Genomic DNA, 15,391 nt, shown 5'->3' on the forward strand with positions numbered 1-15,391 from the left:
CCAGGTTATGTCGATATCGGGATTATCCCTGTGGGAGCCCGGGAGATCCGGATTGAAGAAGTTGCAGAAGCCGGGAATTTTCTGGCGCTACGGAGTGAGGACCCGGAGAAGTATTTCCTGAACGGTGGCTGGACCATCCAGTGGAACGGGGACTACAGGGTGGCGGGGACCACCTTCACCTACAAAAGGACAGGGAACTGGGAGAACCTCACCTCCCCGGGGCCCACCGTGGAGCCCGTGTGGATCCAGGTATGGTCCAGGATCTGCTGGTGGTCAGGGTGTGTGGTGGGGAGGATGAGGAGGGGCAGACCCACTGGATCTCCTGCCTCCCCTTGTGGGGCTGAGCTGCTGCCATCTCTCATGGCAGTTCGCCGCTGTCTGAGGGACGGGGCCACGTTTCTCTGGGAGCCAATGCCGGGAGCAGCTGAGCACGTGCTTCTGGCCCAAAGAGCGTGTTACCAGCCCATATCACTTCCCCTGAGCCTTGTCCCCTTTGCAACATTCCTCAAAATATTTACACAGCAGAGGGTGTGAGGAGAAAGAGCCCATTTCCTGAGGCCTCTCCCATATCTTATCAAGAGCAGGGGAAGAGTCCATGGCACTTCTGGCAGGGCTGGAGCAGCCGGCAGCAGCGCTGGGAGCTGGGAGCCGTCACGGTGCTGTGCACGGTGGCAGAGGGTGGCCCACCAGCACCCCTCGGCTGTGCCAAGCTCCCGCCGGCACCATGTCGAGGAGTTCAGCCCATGAGCTCTTGCTCTGTGATCTGAACCTGGGTGATGCTGCCCAGGGTGCCTGCAGGTCAGGCTGTGCTTCCTTGCGAAAGCCCTTGAGGCAGAAGGTGAAATTCCAAAAGGAACATTTGAAATCCTCTGAAGCAACTAGAAATTTCAAGTTTTACTCTCTTTTTTTTTTTTTTACATGGAAAATTCTGTAAAACTACTTCTCTCCCCAGAATAAGTCGTTCTTGTTCATCGGACCCCCGAGGCTTTGAGGAGGCGAGTCCATCAGGGAGCGATGCTGCCTGGTGTCAGCCACCGCTCCCAGGGCAGGGGAGGGCACCCAGGACCTGCCACTCTGCCTGGGTCTGGGCAGGAGACCTTACAATTAATCACATGGTCCAAAAAAAAAAAAAAATTTAAAGAAATTTGCATTGCAGCAGTCTATTTCCAGGGTGGCAGAGTTGTAGGCAGGAAAAGATCATGTGCCCAGCTCCTGCTCCCGTCAGCATTGCCTCAGCAGGCAGCCCTCATGCAGAGCAGGCAGCGAGGGAGCAGACTTAGATAATGAACTTCAGGAGTTATTTATTTCTCTGTGACCTGCGCACCCTAACAGTTCTTTTCTTGCTGGATTGGTAGGAGAGACTCGGTCTTTGCCCCAACAATGGGAGCACAAAGTTGCTCCCCAAGGTTGTGTGGCTGCCCAGGGACTGGTCCTGCTCCGAGCCTGGCCGCTGCCCCTGCTCTCCAGGAATCCCCTTCTCGAACTCACACATCCTGCAGACGCTTTTATCATGAACCCAACTTGACCGTTGCTAATCCCCTCCTCTGCTGCAGCCGTGGCAGCTCTAGCCCTTCTCTGGAAATTGCCTTATTTTGCAAACTGATCCCACTCTATTAACTTTTGCTTTGTTTCCATGGAAGAGACTTGCCTGGGGGATTACTTTTCAGCATGGCTTTATATTTCAGTGAGCTTTGCACAGCTTACAGGGGTTATAGCTGTTGGTGGGGAGGGTGGTGGAACGGCAGCATGGGGGGGGGGGGGGGGGGGCTCGGGGCCGTCCCGCTCCCTTTCGGGAGCTGCTGCTGTGCTTGTCTCGGCAATTTCCTGCCCCGGGAATGGCCACTGAGATGGCCAGAAGTGAGGGATCTATCGGTTAATACAAATCCTCGTGCCTGTGAAGCCAGGAGAAGCCATTGGGAATCATCCCCTGGCCAGTATCAGGCTGAACTCTTCATGGTGCAGTGTGTTGCAGAGGCGGTGACCACCACGGGGGTATGTCCCAGACTCCCCCAGCCCCACAATCAGCTCAGCCCCACGGGCTCTTCCCAAGCATCAGCCCTTTGCAGAAACTCGCCCTGGAGCCCGGCCACACCAAGCAGCCAAGTCTGTGTCTTTCGCCTTTCTTTCAGCAAGAGGCTCAGGAAGAAATGTGAGCGGGATCCTGGGCTTGTCTGCCGCCAAGTGCTGCTGTTAATGGGAACGCTGGCGTGCTCAGCACCAGCAAATCATTTTCTGGGATTCGTAACCTAATTAAAACCTTTTGAAAAAAAATGTTTCAATGTTCATGAAGAGGTTTTGGAAAGATGCCCTTGCTCCTGCCAAAGCTCCAAGAACAACAAAGCTTTGGCGATAATGGGAGCACTTAGGCTAAGAAAAACAAGGTTAAACTCCCAGCCTTTGCCGAGCACTGGTGCGGAGGGTGCTTTGGGCAGGATTTGTGTCAACCGCTGGAGCTGCTTCGTGCATGTTGAGAGCAGTGGGAACCTGTTTCAAGTGGGACTTAAGGAAATGCCTTCAGGCGCGTGTCGCTATCGCTGGCGTTGCCTGCTGGCGGCAGCCCCTTCTTCCACTGCAGGAACGGGGTGTCCCACCGGGCTGAGAGCGAAAACCTCCTGCCCCAGCTCTGACTTCAGGGAATGGGATGGGGAAGGGGATGTCAGGACATCCTGGGCCCTTCACTGGGCTGAACCTTTAGAGGGGCCTTGGATGAGGCTGAGTACAATGGTGGGACTGAACAGGACTAACAGGGGAATCCTTCCAGGGGAGACATAAAACCAAAGTCCTGGTGGCTCTCAGTGTTCTCACTGTTATTTTTTGTTATTACCTAATGTTTCCACAAGCCCAGTGCTCACAGCTGGGGCAGGTCCTCTGCTCCTACATCACTTTGGCCATTTCCTAACCCTGTTTCTGGAAAGGTCCTGTGCTGCTGCTGGGGTGTGGCAGCTGGAACCATTGCTGTCCCCACCCACAGACAGTGCAAGGGGACAAAACCAGCCTTGGTACAGAGCTGGACATGGAATGATGTCTTTATGGCAGGTTGTTACCTCCTGAAAAGACCCTGGGGGGCACCAGCTGCCCCCCTGACCGCCCATTGTCTCCCCATAGCTGCTGTTCCAGGAGACCAACCCTGGTGTGCGGTACCAATACACCATCCAGCGCCCAGCCGACAGTGAGAACGAGATCGAGCAGGCTGAGTTCCTCTGGCGCTTCGGCTCCTGGACTACGTGCACTGCCACGTGTGGGACCGGTGAGTCCAGCTCCTGTGGGACCCCGGGGCTCAGCTGCCCATGGTGGAGGAGCGGGGCAGGCAGAGCATCACTGTACCATGGGGATGCCTTAGAAATTCCTGGGTCTTTGGTTTCAGGAGGTCTTGGGGGTGGGGGAAAGAAGCGACATCTGCTGAGGTCACCACTCTCTGGTGCCCTCACCCCACTCGCCAGCCGGACCTAACACTTTATCAGCGCTTTGCTCCTTGCTCGGTGTTCTGTTACTCTACCAGGTGTTCCTCGGCATCAGGACGATGGAGACAAAAGAGTTTTAGAGAAATTCAGGGAGTGTCGAAGGACCAGTCTCCTGCCTAGCTGGGCCTCTCCAGGGAGGATCGTTTCCAGGGTTTTATGGAGAGCACGTGGGAGGGTGCCAGATGTGGGCAGAGCTCCGGGGTCCTGTGCTGCCACATGGTGTTGGATATCACTTCCCCTCTTCTGACACACTGCACTGCTAGCCAGGCATCCCAGGGCCCCCTGGGCAGCTTTTGGGGTGGCCATTGGAAAGGGACAGTCTGGGCACGCTGCAGGCAGTTCCTCGAGAGCAGCTGCCACAAAAAAGGGAAATTAAGGAGGCTCATGCTTTCTAGGTAGTACAGAGTGCCAGGAGACATTTCCTGCCTGTTCCTGGAGATGGGTGTGGACTCCTGCTTGGAGCAGGAGGGTTGTGGCAGGAGCTGGCAGGGTGTTTTACGTACATTTACACTGGGAGCTCTTTGCTCTGGGTTTGCTCAGGCCCTGCAGCGTGGGAAGTCCAGGAGGATGGAAGGGCACTTGTTTTTGTTTAAAACCAGCTTTTCTTTGCAAGGTTTGAGTGCTTGACTTCCAGAACAGAAGGGAAATACAGGAGCAAGTGAGGCAGGAGTCGGGTGAGGATGCTCACCCTGTCCAGCCACAGGCGAGTGGCTGGAGGAGGATTGAGCTCCTCTCCCCGGATGGATGATGGTGTGAGCTGAAACGTGGGATTTGGGGGAGCTCAGGCTTCTGCAGGGGCCAGCCTCAGGGCCCCAGCCCTGTCAGCCCCGTAAGCTCCTGAGCGCTTGAGCTCAGTAGCTTCAGCATGGTCATTATTAATCTCGGCCGAGGACAGTGGTTAATCTTTACAGTTCTCCCAAATCATGGGTCAAGTTTGTGTTGCAGAAAGGAACACAAAAGCAGCAGCGAGGCAGCATGTTGAGGGCGAGTCATCCTGAAAAACATTGTCCCGTGAGCACTGCAGCCCAGGGCCTTTGGTGGGTGATTTATCCATGAGCTGGGGCTGGAGCAGAAAGCTGACAAAAAAGAGCTGTGCTGCTGCTAGTTGGCTCCCCTTTGGACACAGCCTACCCAAAAACCTCAGTGTCTGTGTGTGCGTACGTGCAGACACGTGCTCTGAAGGCTGGATGTGACTCTGGGCAGTGGTGCCAGGATGCTGCTTCCCTCCACGGCTGCAGCATCTCTACTGTTGGCCATCCTGCCCCACACATCCTCCTCCACGTGACTTTAGCAGCCCCAAGGACATGGTGCATCCTGCACCACGGCTGTAGCGGCTTTTTGCAAGGGGAGAGGTGGGAAAAGGCTTTTCCCCCTGGCTCAGAGGTCCCTCCGGTGTTTTCTGCAGAGCCCTCAGCAGGTGCGTCACTATTAATTCCTATTGGGCAGCTTGTGGAAGGGTGTTTTTCTGCATCTTTTTATATATGACTATCTCTCTTATATATGATTATAAAAGCTGTAGGATAGTAAAGGTTTTACTCCAGAGATTCCTGCTCAGCAGCTCGCCCAGCAATGCCCTTTGCATTGCCTGTGACCAAAGGAGGCAGCTGGGGACCACCAGGACCAAGCGGGGGTCGTTACAGGACTTTGAGAGTGGGATCCAGCAGAAGGGTGCTGATGTTCCTGCTTTTAACTCATCTTGTCCCTGTGAACTGCTGGATACAGAGACCAAGCAGCAGGAGAGTGAGCAGAGAGGTCCCGTGGAGGTTGCGAGGTTGAAGCAAGCTGTCTCTCTGTGTCTGGGGTCTGCTGACAGTTCTGGCCGGGGTTGCCCTCACCTTGTTTTATGTGGAAACTCCTGCCATTCCTTAGCTATTTCCTGACGTCCCTAAGCCCTGAAAGAACAGGTATAATACAGCATCTTTTTTCTAAGGGAGAACGAGATTTGCCAACTCTTTCTGCAATGTTTGTAGCTTTCTGTGTGAGCAGCCCTGGTGTGGTTTTGGGGCAGGAGATGAGGTTTCCCTTGTGCTGGACAGACAGACACTATGTCCCGCCAGCCCCAGGGATGGACTTTGGCTGCCTGTAATGCCCAGGACCCCATGTTCTGGCTGGACTTGTGTTACATCCATCCATCCCTCCATCCTCAGGTGTCCCTACTTTGCATCGGCCTCATTTTCCAGCCTAGTTGAGAGTGGCCAGTGTGAGGTTAATGGCTGGACTAGATGATCTTCAAGGTCTTTTCCAACCTCAGTGATTCTGTGATTCTGTAAGCTCTGTGGTTCTCATCACACACACATCCAAGACCAGGCGTCCAGCTCTGCTTTTCCTACCTGGGCACACTGGAAGCACTGGTGCCATGGGGCTCTGTGAGGGCGTCAGTACCTCAGCAGAAGTACTGCCAGTTGCCCACTGGCAGAGGGTGCCCGGTGGTTCGGTTCGATTTGCCTTGAGCCAGGCCCTCGCGTGTGTCCGCAGGGGTGCAGCGGCAGGTCGTGCACTGTGTGGAGAAGCTGGCCGGCATCGTGGAGGAGCGGTACTGCGACGCGCTTACCCGCCCCGACGACCAGCAAAGGACATGCAGTGAGGAGCCCTGCCCGGCCAGGTCTGCGGGCTTCCCCCTCCCTCTTTCTCAGAAAAGCTTTAATGTCCAAATTGCCCGAAGGGGGTTGCCGGAGTTGGGGGACCCTCAGTCACTGCAGTGCCTGGATTGTACCAGGACATGTGCAGCTATTTGCACCCCTGGGTCTGCACCTCTCCTTCATGCTTGAGAATGGGTCCCAGACCCTGCATTGGTCCACGGGAGCAGATCTCAGTGGTTGCCCAGCTGCTGTAGTGTGCTGCTTGTCCACAGCTGCATGGGCAGGCCCTGTCCTGGAGCCCTTTGGTGCAAAGAACCATCCCCAGCACAACATGGGGACTAGTCCACCCCCAACCCTCGGGCCAGGCACCCTGACCTTGGGCTGAAACACAAGTTGGGATCTTAATTTCCCTATGACCCTGGGCCCCACTGAAGTATTTCACATGCATTTCCTTGGCCCTAAACACCTCTTGGCTGGCTAAAACCCCCCACCTCACAGTGGAGCATGGGACAGAGCCCAGCTCGTGGCTGCTCGTGCCAGCTGAGACATCTCCCCCTTCATGTTTCCCCAGGTGGTGGGTCGGTGAATGGCAGAAATGCTCGGCCACCTGCGGCCAGTCAGGACTGATGAAGAGGACTGTGCTCTGCATCCAGAGCGTGGGGCTGGATGAGCAGAGGGCGTTGCAGCAAGCAGACTGCCAGCACCTCTCCAAGCCAGATGCCACCGTGCCCTGTCACCGGGATGTCCCCTGTCCCTCCCAGTGGGCTGCAGGGAACTGGTCCGAGGTGAGAAGGAGCGTCAGGAAGATCCCAGGTTCTTATAAAGCTGGAGGGAGCTGGGGACAAAGTGCCCCCAGACATCCTCAGCCTGCCCAAGGGTGATGGACATGCTCCTGCTGACAAGAAAAGCTTATGGATGCGTTTCTGTGGGCTCATGTTGTAACACTACCTCACATAAATGTGAATTCCATTGCATGGGAAGGTCTCAGGGTGAGGAAGGAGCACCAGACTGTTTGACTCTGCCCCGTCTTCTCTGAGTCTTGCTGCTCCCTCAGGGTGATGGCCACACGCCATGCTGGATGCAAGGAGGGCAGAAACGAGGCGTTCAACCCCTTAATATATTTTCCAGCACCACGAGTCTTCCCCTTTATTTTGGCAGAAGCCTTAAAATAATTTCTTGCAGGGTGTTAGGGACAAGCTGGGGTCTGGGTGCTACGGGTACGTGTGTACCGATCAGTGGGCATCTGCTCTCTGGCAGCATGACCTGGCATTGGACAAAGCTGCCTCATCTCTGCTGCAGGGGTGGGCAGAGACAGGGATGCCCCCAGGGAATGGGGGGGGCATCACAAATTTTTCAACAATTTTTTTAAAAAAGAAAGGGAGAGATCAAAAAAACCCCCCGTGTATAAAATGTCATGGTCTGTGGACACCCTGTGTAGCCTTAATTTATTTTTGTATTTCTGCGGATTGGGTTAACCTCAGGTTGAGGGTTTTAACCAGAAAATTATAACCCCTAATTTAAGCAGTGGTTTCACAAAGTATTCAGCGTGAAGACAAATATCAGGAGAGAAATGAGAGAGCCTGGGAACTGGCTTGTTGCTAAGAAACAAACGGAATAAAAATGCGAACAGAAAATTTGAAGGCTAAATGAGAGCTATTTAGAAATATTTTTCTAGGGGCCCACAAAAGCCACAATTGCAGGGCTGAGAAAGACAGATGCAACAGTTTAAGGGGAAAGTCATGAATTGCCCATGGGTCCATGCACGGAGCCAGCCCAAGTCATCCTCTGTGGTGTTGACATCAACAAGATATGTGAGCCCAGGAAAAATGTGCTCAAGATTTTGAGACGTCTGTAATTTTTCTGTCCTCCTGCTATTTAAAGTGAGAGCCCTCCTTCTTCTTCTTAATTACCACCACCACCAGTTAGTAGAGAAATATGAGGGGCTTGGAAGCTTCCCAGAGACATGGTCCTTCTGCCCAGTGATAATAACGGGGGTTATTGGGTGTTTTGTACTTGCAGATGCTGGGGCAGGGCCCCACGCCCGCCTGCCTGGCGCTGGCAGCACCCAGCCGGCCCGCGAGGCCAGAGAGGTTATTTGCGGTTTGGGCAGCCCAACAAAGTTGCTTAAACACTGGCACTTGGTGCCTCCAGAGGGACCCTAAAGCAGTGTATATCCAGCTTTATGGACTTCCCAATTGAAGTTAGCGGTGTGGCTTATTTGTTGTCCATTAAGACATGAACGGGAGCGTCTGTCTCCAGGCAGGAGTACATCCCACCCTGCAGCCTGCTGTGATGCCTCCTGCAGTCATGTGGTTGATGCTGAACCCTCCTGCAAGCTCTGGGTGTTCCTCTGGGAGGCTCTGAACAGCCACCCTTTCTTATCTGTGTCCCAGAGGCTTTCCTGATAACAGAGCCTTGGCAAATAACCCCTCTCCTTCTCCCTGCAAGAGCTGTGATCCCTGGAATTTATCTCCTGGATGGAGCTGAGGGCATTTGCTGAGAAATTTTAGTTGAAGGCGCACACTGTGGGTGCTGACCTCTGCTTTCCCTGTTTGACAGTGCCATTCCAGCAGGGAGAAGCAGCTTGCTTGCACCCCTCCCACTGATGTTAATGGGCAGTAATGTTGTATTTTGCAACGTTGTGTAGCTGGTGGACATGCCCGGCAGTGGCCGTGCTGTGTTACAGACTGTCTCTCCTGCCAGGCACAGTCCTCAGGGTTGTTTCTGCTCCCATCCAGCATCGCCCAGGAGACACGGAGCTGGGGGGGCCACAGCCGGGTTGTTTTTGCACCCACCCGGGAGGGGCACAGAGAGCAGAACGGGTCCTGACCAGGCACCTGGCCCTCACAATGGCTGAACAAAGAGAAGAAAGGCTCAAAATACAGGAATATTTATTGTCTGAGAAGCACATCTCGCGGCCAGCCCAGCCCAGCAGCTCTGCCTGTCCACCTTAATCTCTTAATTTCCACGTGCTGGTGACTCTACATGAAGCCCTTGCCTCAGCCATCTGTTTTTACCCAAACAGCAGGGATTTCAGCAAAAATCCCCTCCATTGGGTTTGTTTGCCTTGTTGACCATTTGTTCTCCTTGGCTGGCTTGTATAAGGCGCTTTGATGTACGTGACTAATGCTCTGTGCATCTGTCACTGCAAACTGCTGTGGCCTGTGGCTTGTGCAGCCCATGTGTGATGTTAGTAGCACTAGGATTTACTTATCCAGCAGAAAATTTTGTTGTCCTCCTTTCCAGCTTGTGGGTTTCTTTTATACTGAACAATCTCAAAGAGACCATTGTGGTGGAGGAGGGGGTGTCCTCAACAAAGCTGCTTATTGACCCTTGCTTTTTCCCTACTAGGACAACACCCATGTTATTATCCCCTGCTTCAAAAAATTCTCTTCTGGAAGAAGAGATGTAATTCATGGTGATAGGTCACAGAAAAGGCCTATTAGATCATCTTACCCAACGCCCTTCACAATGTCCATCTCCCGGGAAAATTGTTTCTGGCTGGAGTACAGGTCAAGGATCACCCTGACCAAAGCACCCTGCCATACCACCCCTGCCCTGGCATGGGGAGGCCACCCAGGGGGGAGCTTACTGCTGTGACCAGTACCCGCTGCTCCTCACTCCTGGCACAGGGCACCCTGTGCCCCCGCTGGGCCTGGCACAGCAGACATTTCGGGACCTGGGTGGGTGGTGGGAGCATGGCAGAGTGACATGGAGCCCCTTCTCCCTGTACCTAAAGTATTGTGGCACGTGGGATGGGTGAGCTTTCATATCTCAGAGGGGAGCACCGGCGAGGGGCATGGGCACCACGGCTGGCCCCTTCCCCGCTCCTCCTGCATTGCCTGCGCTCCTGTCCCTGACGTTTGCATTTCTCTTCCTTTCCCAGTGCTCTGTGACATGTGGAAATGGGACACGGCAGCGCCCTGTTTTCTGCAGCAACAGCACTGGGGCCGCCTGTGACCCTGCAGAAAGACCCAGCTCAGAAACTATTTGCTCCTTGCCGCAGTGCCAGAAGAAATTAGACAATGCCAACACAGACTGGTCTGGCAGCGGGTCCTCCAGCAGAGAGATATTTAATGAAATCCATTACATCCCCAGCAACCACATTGCTAAATTTAACCCCTTAATTCCAAATATTCCGGAGTCCAATGATGTCAATATCATCACTGAGGAGGACTTCTCAGCCAGGAAGGGAAATGTCTTTGTTGATGATTTTTACTATGATTATAATTTTATCAACTTTCATGAGGATCTGTCTTACTATCCCTTCACGGAGAAGGACACCAAAGGTGAGGAGCATAAGCCAGAGCTGAACACCAACGATGTGGAGGGGCCCCGTGAGATGCCTTCTGATGTCCTGCACACTGCCAGGCCAGGAGGAGGAGCGAGCGAGGACCATCTGAGGACCAACAAAACAAACGCTTCTACTCCTGTGCATGGTGAAGGAGAGACAGAGCCTGGGGGTTTAGCCGTGAATGACCTCCTGAGCATGGTCCCCAAAGATGTGGGGACAACCCCTCCTAAATTTGCCAGCCCGGATTTCATGGGTGAGGAGGAGGACGTGACACTTATGCCCCACTCTGAGGACCACACACCCACCCAGAGCACCACGAGTCATGAATCTGTAAGCAGCCCCGATCACCCACCCCTGGATGAAGCCTGGGGAGCTGTGCCGACGAGGGCTGGTCCTGGGTATGATGCTTCAACCCGTGACCTCACTCCCTGGGCTCCTTACCCGGCTGATCCCTCCCCGCCGCTGCCCGCTGCCAGGGGCAGTGTGGGCACAGACATGTCCGGCAGCATGGGAGAGCCAGGGAGCCACGGCGAGGGGCGTGCAAGCACAGAGGGGCCCGGTAATGCTGGCAGCGAGAACCATGAGGTGGTCGGGTCTGCGGGGAGAGGCCAGGGAGACTCAAGGGAGATGAGTCTCGTCATCACTAACAGTGCTGCCCCCAAGGCCAAGCAGCAGGAAGGGTGGTCAGAAGTGCCAGCACCAGAGGGGACAGTGGGCACACGTGCAGCCCTGGTGGCCGATGAGCAAGCCCATGGGACAGAGAAGGCAGGTCTTTCCTTCCCCACCCCGTGGGGACTGGGGTGGGAGATGGGAAGCAGGACTGGTGGCATCCATTCTCCTGCCAGTCCCTATCCCACGGGTGCTGATGGGAGCTCCATGGAGCAGGCAGAGCACCCCCCAGAGCTCCGCACCCCCACATCCCCAAGCTCGTCCCCCTTGGGGGCCACTACAGCCTTTTCACCAGCAGTGCCCCTGTCCCCAGCCATGCCCAGGCCAGCCACCCAGCTCACATCCAGCGGCCTCACCCAGCAAGATGCCCTGGTGCCAGCCATACCCATGGCCCCGGCCCACAGCCCCCCCATGCACCTGGCAGGAGCATCGCCCTCTGAGTACCCCCCAGCGTGGTGGACTGTGGGGGTGTCCCACCCCCCGGCATCGCCTCGTGCAGAGCCAACCTCCCACGGGGCCCTGCTCAGCAGCACCATGCCAGGGAGACGTTCACCATGGACGACCCCAGGGACATTTGCTTTCAGCGATGGGGAGCACGAGTTATCCCAGCCCACCCCCCCGCCACGCTGGGAGATGGAAGAGACAGAGAAGGAGGAGGTTTGGCTTCTGCCGTCGGCCACCATGGCAGCCACTGCAGTGCCCAGCTGGGAGGTCGGGAACTGGAGTGAGGTGGGTGTTGCGTTCCATTAAAAGTGTGATGTGGCTGGTGCGAAGGCGAGGGGCCTGTCCCTCCCTTGGCTGGTCTGCTCTTGGCGTGCAAAAAATATGCACAGCTCACCCAGATGTTTCTGCATTTTGACTGAATACTGAAGGCCCCCAGCACCGTGGGGCGGAGCAGGGATGCAGCTGGTCCCACCGTGGGCCACAGTAGCCGGGAGCTGCTCCCTGGGGTGAGTCAGCAGCCGTGTCCCACGCTCCGGCTGCTGCTCCATCCTGTCCCGCTCCCTCGGGCACCAGCAACTTGCGCCCTGCCATGCCCGGCTCAGCCCGTCCCGGCACCTTTCCAAGCAGCTCCCGGTTGCATCCCTGGCCCACCTCCCTGCTGCCCTCCCTGGCAGGGAAACACGTTCCCACCCAAATCCCTGCCTGCTCTGGAGGAGCAGGTAAGTCCAGAGCCCCCGCACCAGGGCTGGGCACCCTGCAGACCCCATGGCACAGGAGCAAGCTCCTGCCATTGTACAGGAGAGAGTATCTTAAAACGTGCCATGGGAAGAGATTTAAATATTGAGTTTAAGGTGCATGGAGGCTGCAAATTACCAAAGGGAAGGGACTGTGCTGAATGCAGTGAATGGGGGATTATCAGCAATTATCAGCGATCATCTCCCAGTCCGGCTCTCCTGGGGCTGCTCCCTGCATCACGTTGGCAGTGACAGACAAATGGCTGCTACAGTTCAGAGGAATGGGCTTTTATCAGAAAGCACAAAAATAAGAAGCCTCCAGTGTTGTGGAGTACTGGAGACTGAGCGTTGGGGGAGCCTTTTAAGAAGTCTGCACAAAGGAGCCAGTAATGGTCAGGGCAATGCTTAATACCAGCAAAAATACAGTCTCACATGTGGGTTTTATAAAAGGGCTTTGAACATTGCTTGAGCTGGGGCGTTGGAGGGAGGTCTGCCGCGGAGAAGGGACTGGTGACAGTGCTGGCACACAGAGGCACATGGGTGTGTTCTGAAAGCCCGGCAAAAGCTTTTAAGATGGAAAGGCTGCTAGAAACTAAATCGGATCCGTCTGGACAGAGAGGGGTGGATCCAAAAGAGGAGGTGGAGGCACTGTCTTTCAGGTGGAGAGAAATCTTTACTGGAGCTTTTAACACTGAAAGAGCAGGGGACAGACAGTGCTTGTGAAAGGAGGACATGAAAGAGCTTCATGAGACAGGAGTCAAAGGGTTGGAGCCATTAGTGCTAATTAGAGAGACCTAGCAACAGAAAAGCTAAAGGCACCCCCAGCCGCAGAGATCCCCGGTGCTGCCCTGTTTCCCACCAGGGCGCTGGCGCGGGGCAGTAGCCATCGCTGCTGGGGTCAATCCTCCTGGAACCTCAAAGCTGAACAGGGAAAGGACAGTTCCAGCCAGACCAGAAATGACCGAAATGGGTTATGGAGGAGGGTTTTCCCCCTCCTTCCCCCAGACCAGAGGCTACCTGATACGGGGCTGGTAGAGGGGAGCCTCTCATGATGCAGAGCTCACCATGGATCTGGGTCCTGTGCCAGGCAGTGCTGGGCACAGCCTCTGGGAAAACTCTTCTCTTCATGTCATTCCACACCCCTGCCTCCACGCACCCCCATTTTCCTGGCACCCCTCCTAGTGCCCACAGAGGAGGCGACAAGCTGAGTCCCCAGGGACCTTTTTGCTGGGCCACCGGGCTCTGTCCTTAGCCAGAGCCAGCCACGGGGCATCCTGAGGGGCGTGAGGGGTGTGGGGGGCATCGGGAGATGCAGAGGAGCAGGATCTCCTCGTGTGTTGCAGTGCTCGGCCACCTGCGGCGTGGGTGCGATCTGGAGGACCGTGCGCTGCAGCACTGGCAGCGATGACGGCTGCGCCGCTGCGAACAAACCCGTCCCCGCTCGGAGGTGTTTGCTGAGACCGTGCTCATCCTGGCGCGTGGGGAACTGGAGCAAGGTAAACAGGCACACGGCTGGTGGAGAGGGTCCCAAAAAATCCATGGAGAAATGCAGCAGGTGGTGCCTGCCCCGTGGCTGGAGCGGTGCAGGCTCTGGCCCTGTGCCTCACAAAGGCAGAGGGTAAAGATTTGCATTTGCTGCAAAGCTGAAACCACTTCATCCCACAATAATATTTTCATTTTTCCTGCTCTTGAGCTGATGAAAAAGCCAGGAATTTGTAAAAGCTAAACAAAGGTGTGTTTGAAAGTCTCTAGAAAACACTCTGGCCACTCTGCACTACTGGCGTGTTTGCAGTTGGGTGAACCCGATAGGTTCAGTGGTGGGGAACAACCCTCCTTGCTCTGGGTGGGTGCTGCCCCTTGGGCAGTTGTCTAATGGATAATGACTTTGTTGCTGTTACAACTGGAAACAGATTGTGCTCAGAGGGACCAGTGACAGATTCAGAGCTGCATGGACTTTTATCTAGCTTGGACTAGAGAAAGAGGTGGAAAGAGGTTGAGTATCAACTCAATCCAACCCAAGGCAGAGTGTCTCTGGGGTCACCTCCATTGCCAGAGGGACCCCACCTACGCCGCCCCTTGCCACCCTTCCCTGCAGTGACGCTCATGTTGTTTGTCAGTGCTCCAGGAGCTGCGGCGGGGGGGTGAAGGTTCGGGACGTGCATTGTGTCGACACCAGAGACCAGAGGCTGCTACGGCCCTTCCACTGCCAGGCTGTCCTCTACAAACCGGTGGCACAGCTCACCTGCCAGAGCATGCCATGCCTGGACTGGTACACATCCTCCTGGAGAGAGGTAGGTGCTGCTGGGGGGGTACTGAGTCAGGGGGGCAGCATTCAACCCCCAAGCATCCTGGTGGGGCTTTGTCCCACCTGCAGCGTGCGTGCCTGTGCTGGGGTGTTTCACACCCACAGATTTTTTTTTTCCTCTCCCTCCCTGGAAGCGCGTTCAGCCAGTGCTTGGTGTTCACTTGCCCAGAGCAAACGCTCAGTGGCTGGGCCAGCATGTGGCCGCAGGGGCTGTGAGCTGCCTGCGGCGATGAGCTTCACTGGACCCCCTCCTCCCTGCCCTGGTCACTGTGGGCAGGGAGACAGTGGGCTCGGACTGCACGTTCACACACCTGCGAAATTCAAGCAGATAATTCCAGTGGGTCTGCTGGATCCTCCTGCCTCTGGGATTCTCCCAGCTAGTTTCAAGCTCTGAGAAGGGAACAACCCACTGATAAGAGGGGTAGCTGCAAAGTGGGCATTTTGTGGGTGCTCGTAGGTTTGTAGGGTGAGTTTGCAGTGTATTTCCTTAAGACACCAGTGCATGGAGCGTGTTGGCCTTTCTGTTGTGCTGCTGGCTTCCCTCTTCCACGGCTTATGTCTCGGCAGTGCTCGGAGTCATGCGGTGGCGGGGAGCAGGAGCGGCTGGTGACGTGCCCAGAGCTGGGCCGCTGTGAGGAGACATCACGGCCCAATGCCACCCGGCCCTGCAACACGCACCCCTGCACCACCTGGGTGGTGGGCTCCTGGGGAGAGGTGAGCAGGCAACGGCTCCTCTCCATGGGGCTCCTGCACGAAACGTGAGGAACGGTGGGGAAAACCCAACCTCCAAAACCAAACTGGGGGCTGCTGCAATAAAAACCTCCTGGGGTCTGATGCTACTGGCGCTGGGGCGTGGGCTTGGTGGGGTGTGGGGACAGGTCCATCCTTCCAGGGCTGATGGGGCT

At 55.7% G+C, this 15,391-nt stretch overlaps 1 protein-coding gene across 1 annotated transcript in view; it reads left to right on the forward strand.

Annotated features, from left to right (window-relative positions):
• The window catches only part of ADAMTS7 (ADAM metallopeptidase with thrombospondin type 1 motif 7), a 50,063-nt gene that overhangs the window by 23,081 nt on the left and 11,591 nt on the right, over positions 1 to 15,391 (forward strand). The window contains exons 15-22 of the mRNA XM_074916871.1: positions 5 to 249; positions 3,106 to 3,247; positions 5,937 to 6,063; positions 6,612 to 6,825; positions 9,927 to 11,732; positions 13,525 to 13,677; positions 14,299 to 14,472; positions 15,054 to 15,200. Coding sequence (XP_074772972.1) covers positions 5 to 249; positions 3,106 to 3,247; positions 5,937 to 6,063; positions 6,612 to 6,825; positions 9,927 to 11,732; positions 13,525 to 13,677; positions 14,299 to 14,472; positions 15,054 to 15,200 — 3,008 coding nt within the window. The remainder of the gene's footprint in view (positions 1 to 4; positions 250 to 3,105; positions 3,248 to 5,936; positions 6,064 to 6,611; positions 6,826 to 9,926; positions 11,733 to 13,524; positions 13,678 to 14,298; positions 14,473 to 15,053; positions 15,201 to 15,391) is intronic.

Source organism: Athene noctua, chromosome 13 (assembly GCF_965140245.1).
Source record: "Athene noctua chromosome 13, bAthNoc1.hap1.1, whole genome shotgun sequence".
NCBI lineage: Eukaryota > Metazoa > Chordata > Aves > Strigiformes > Strigidae > Athene > Athene noctua.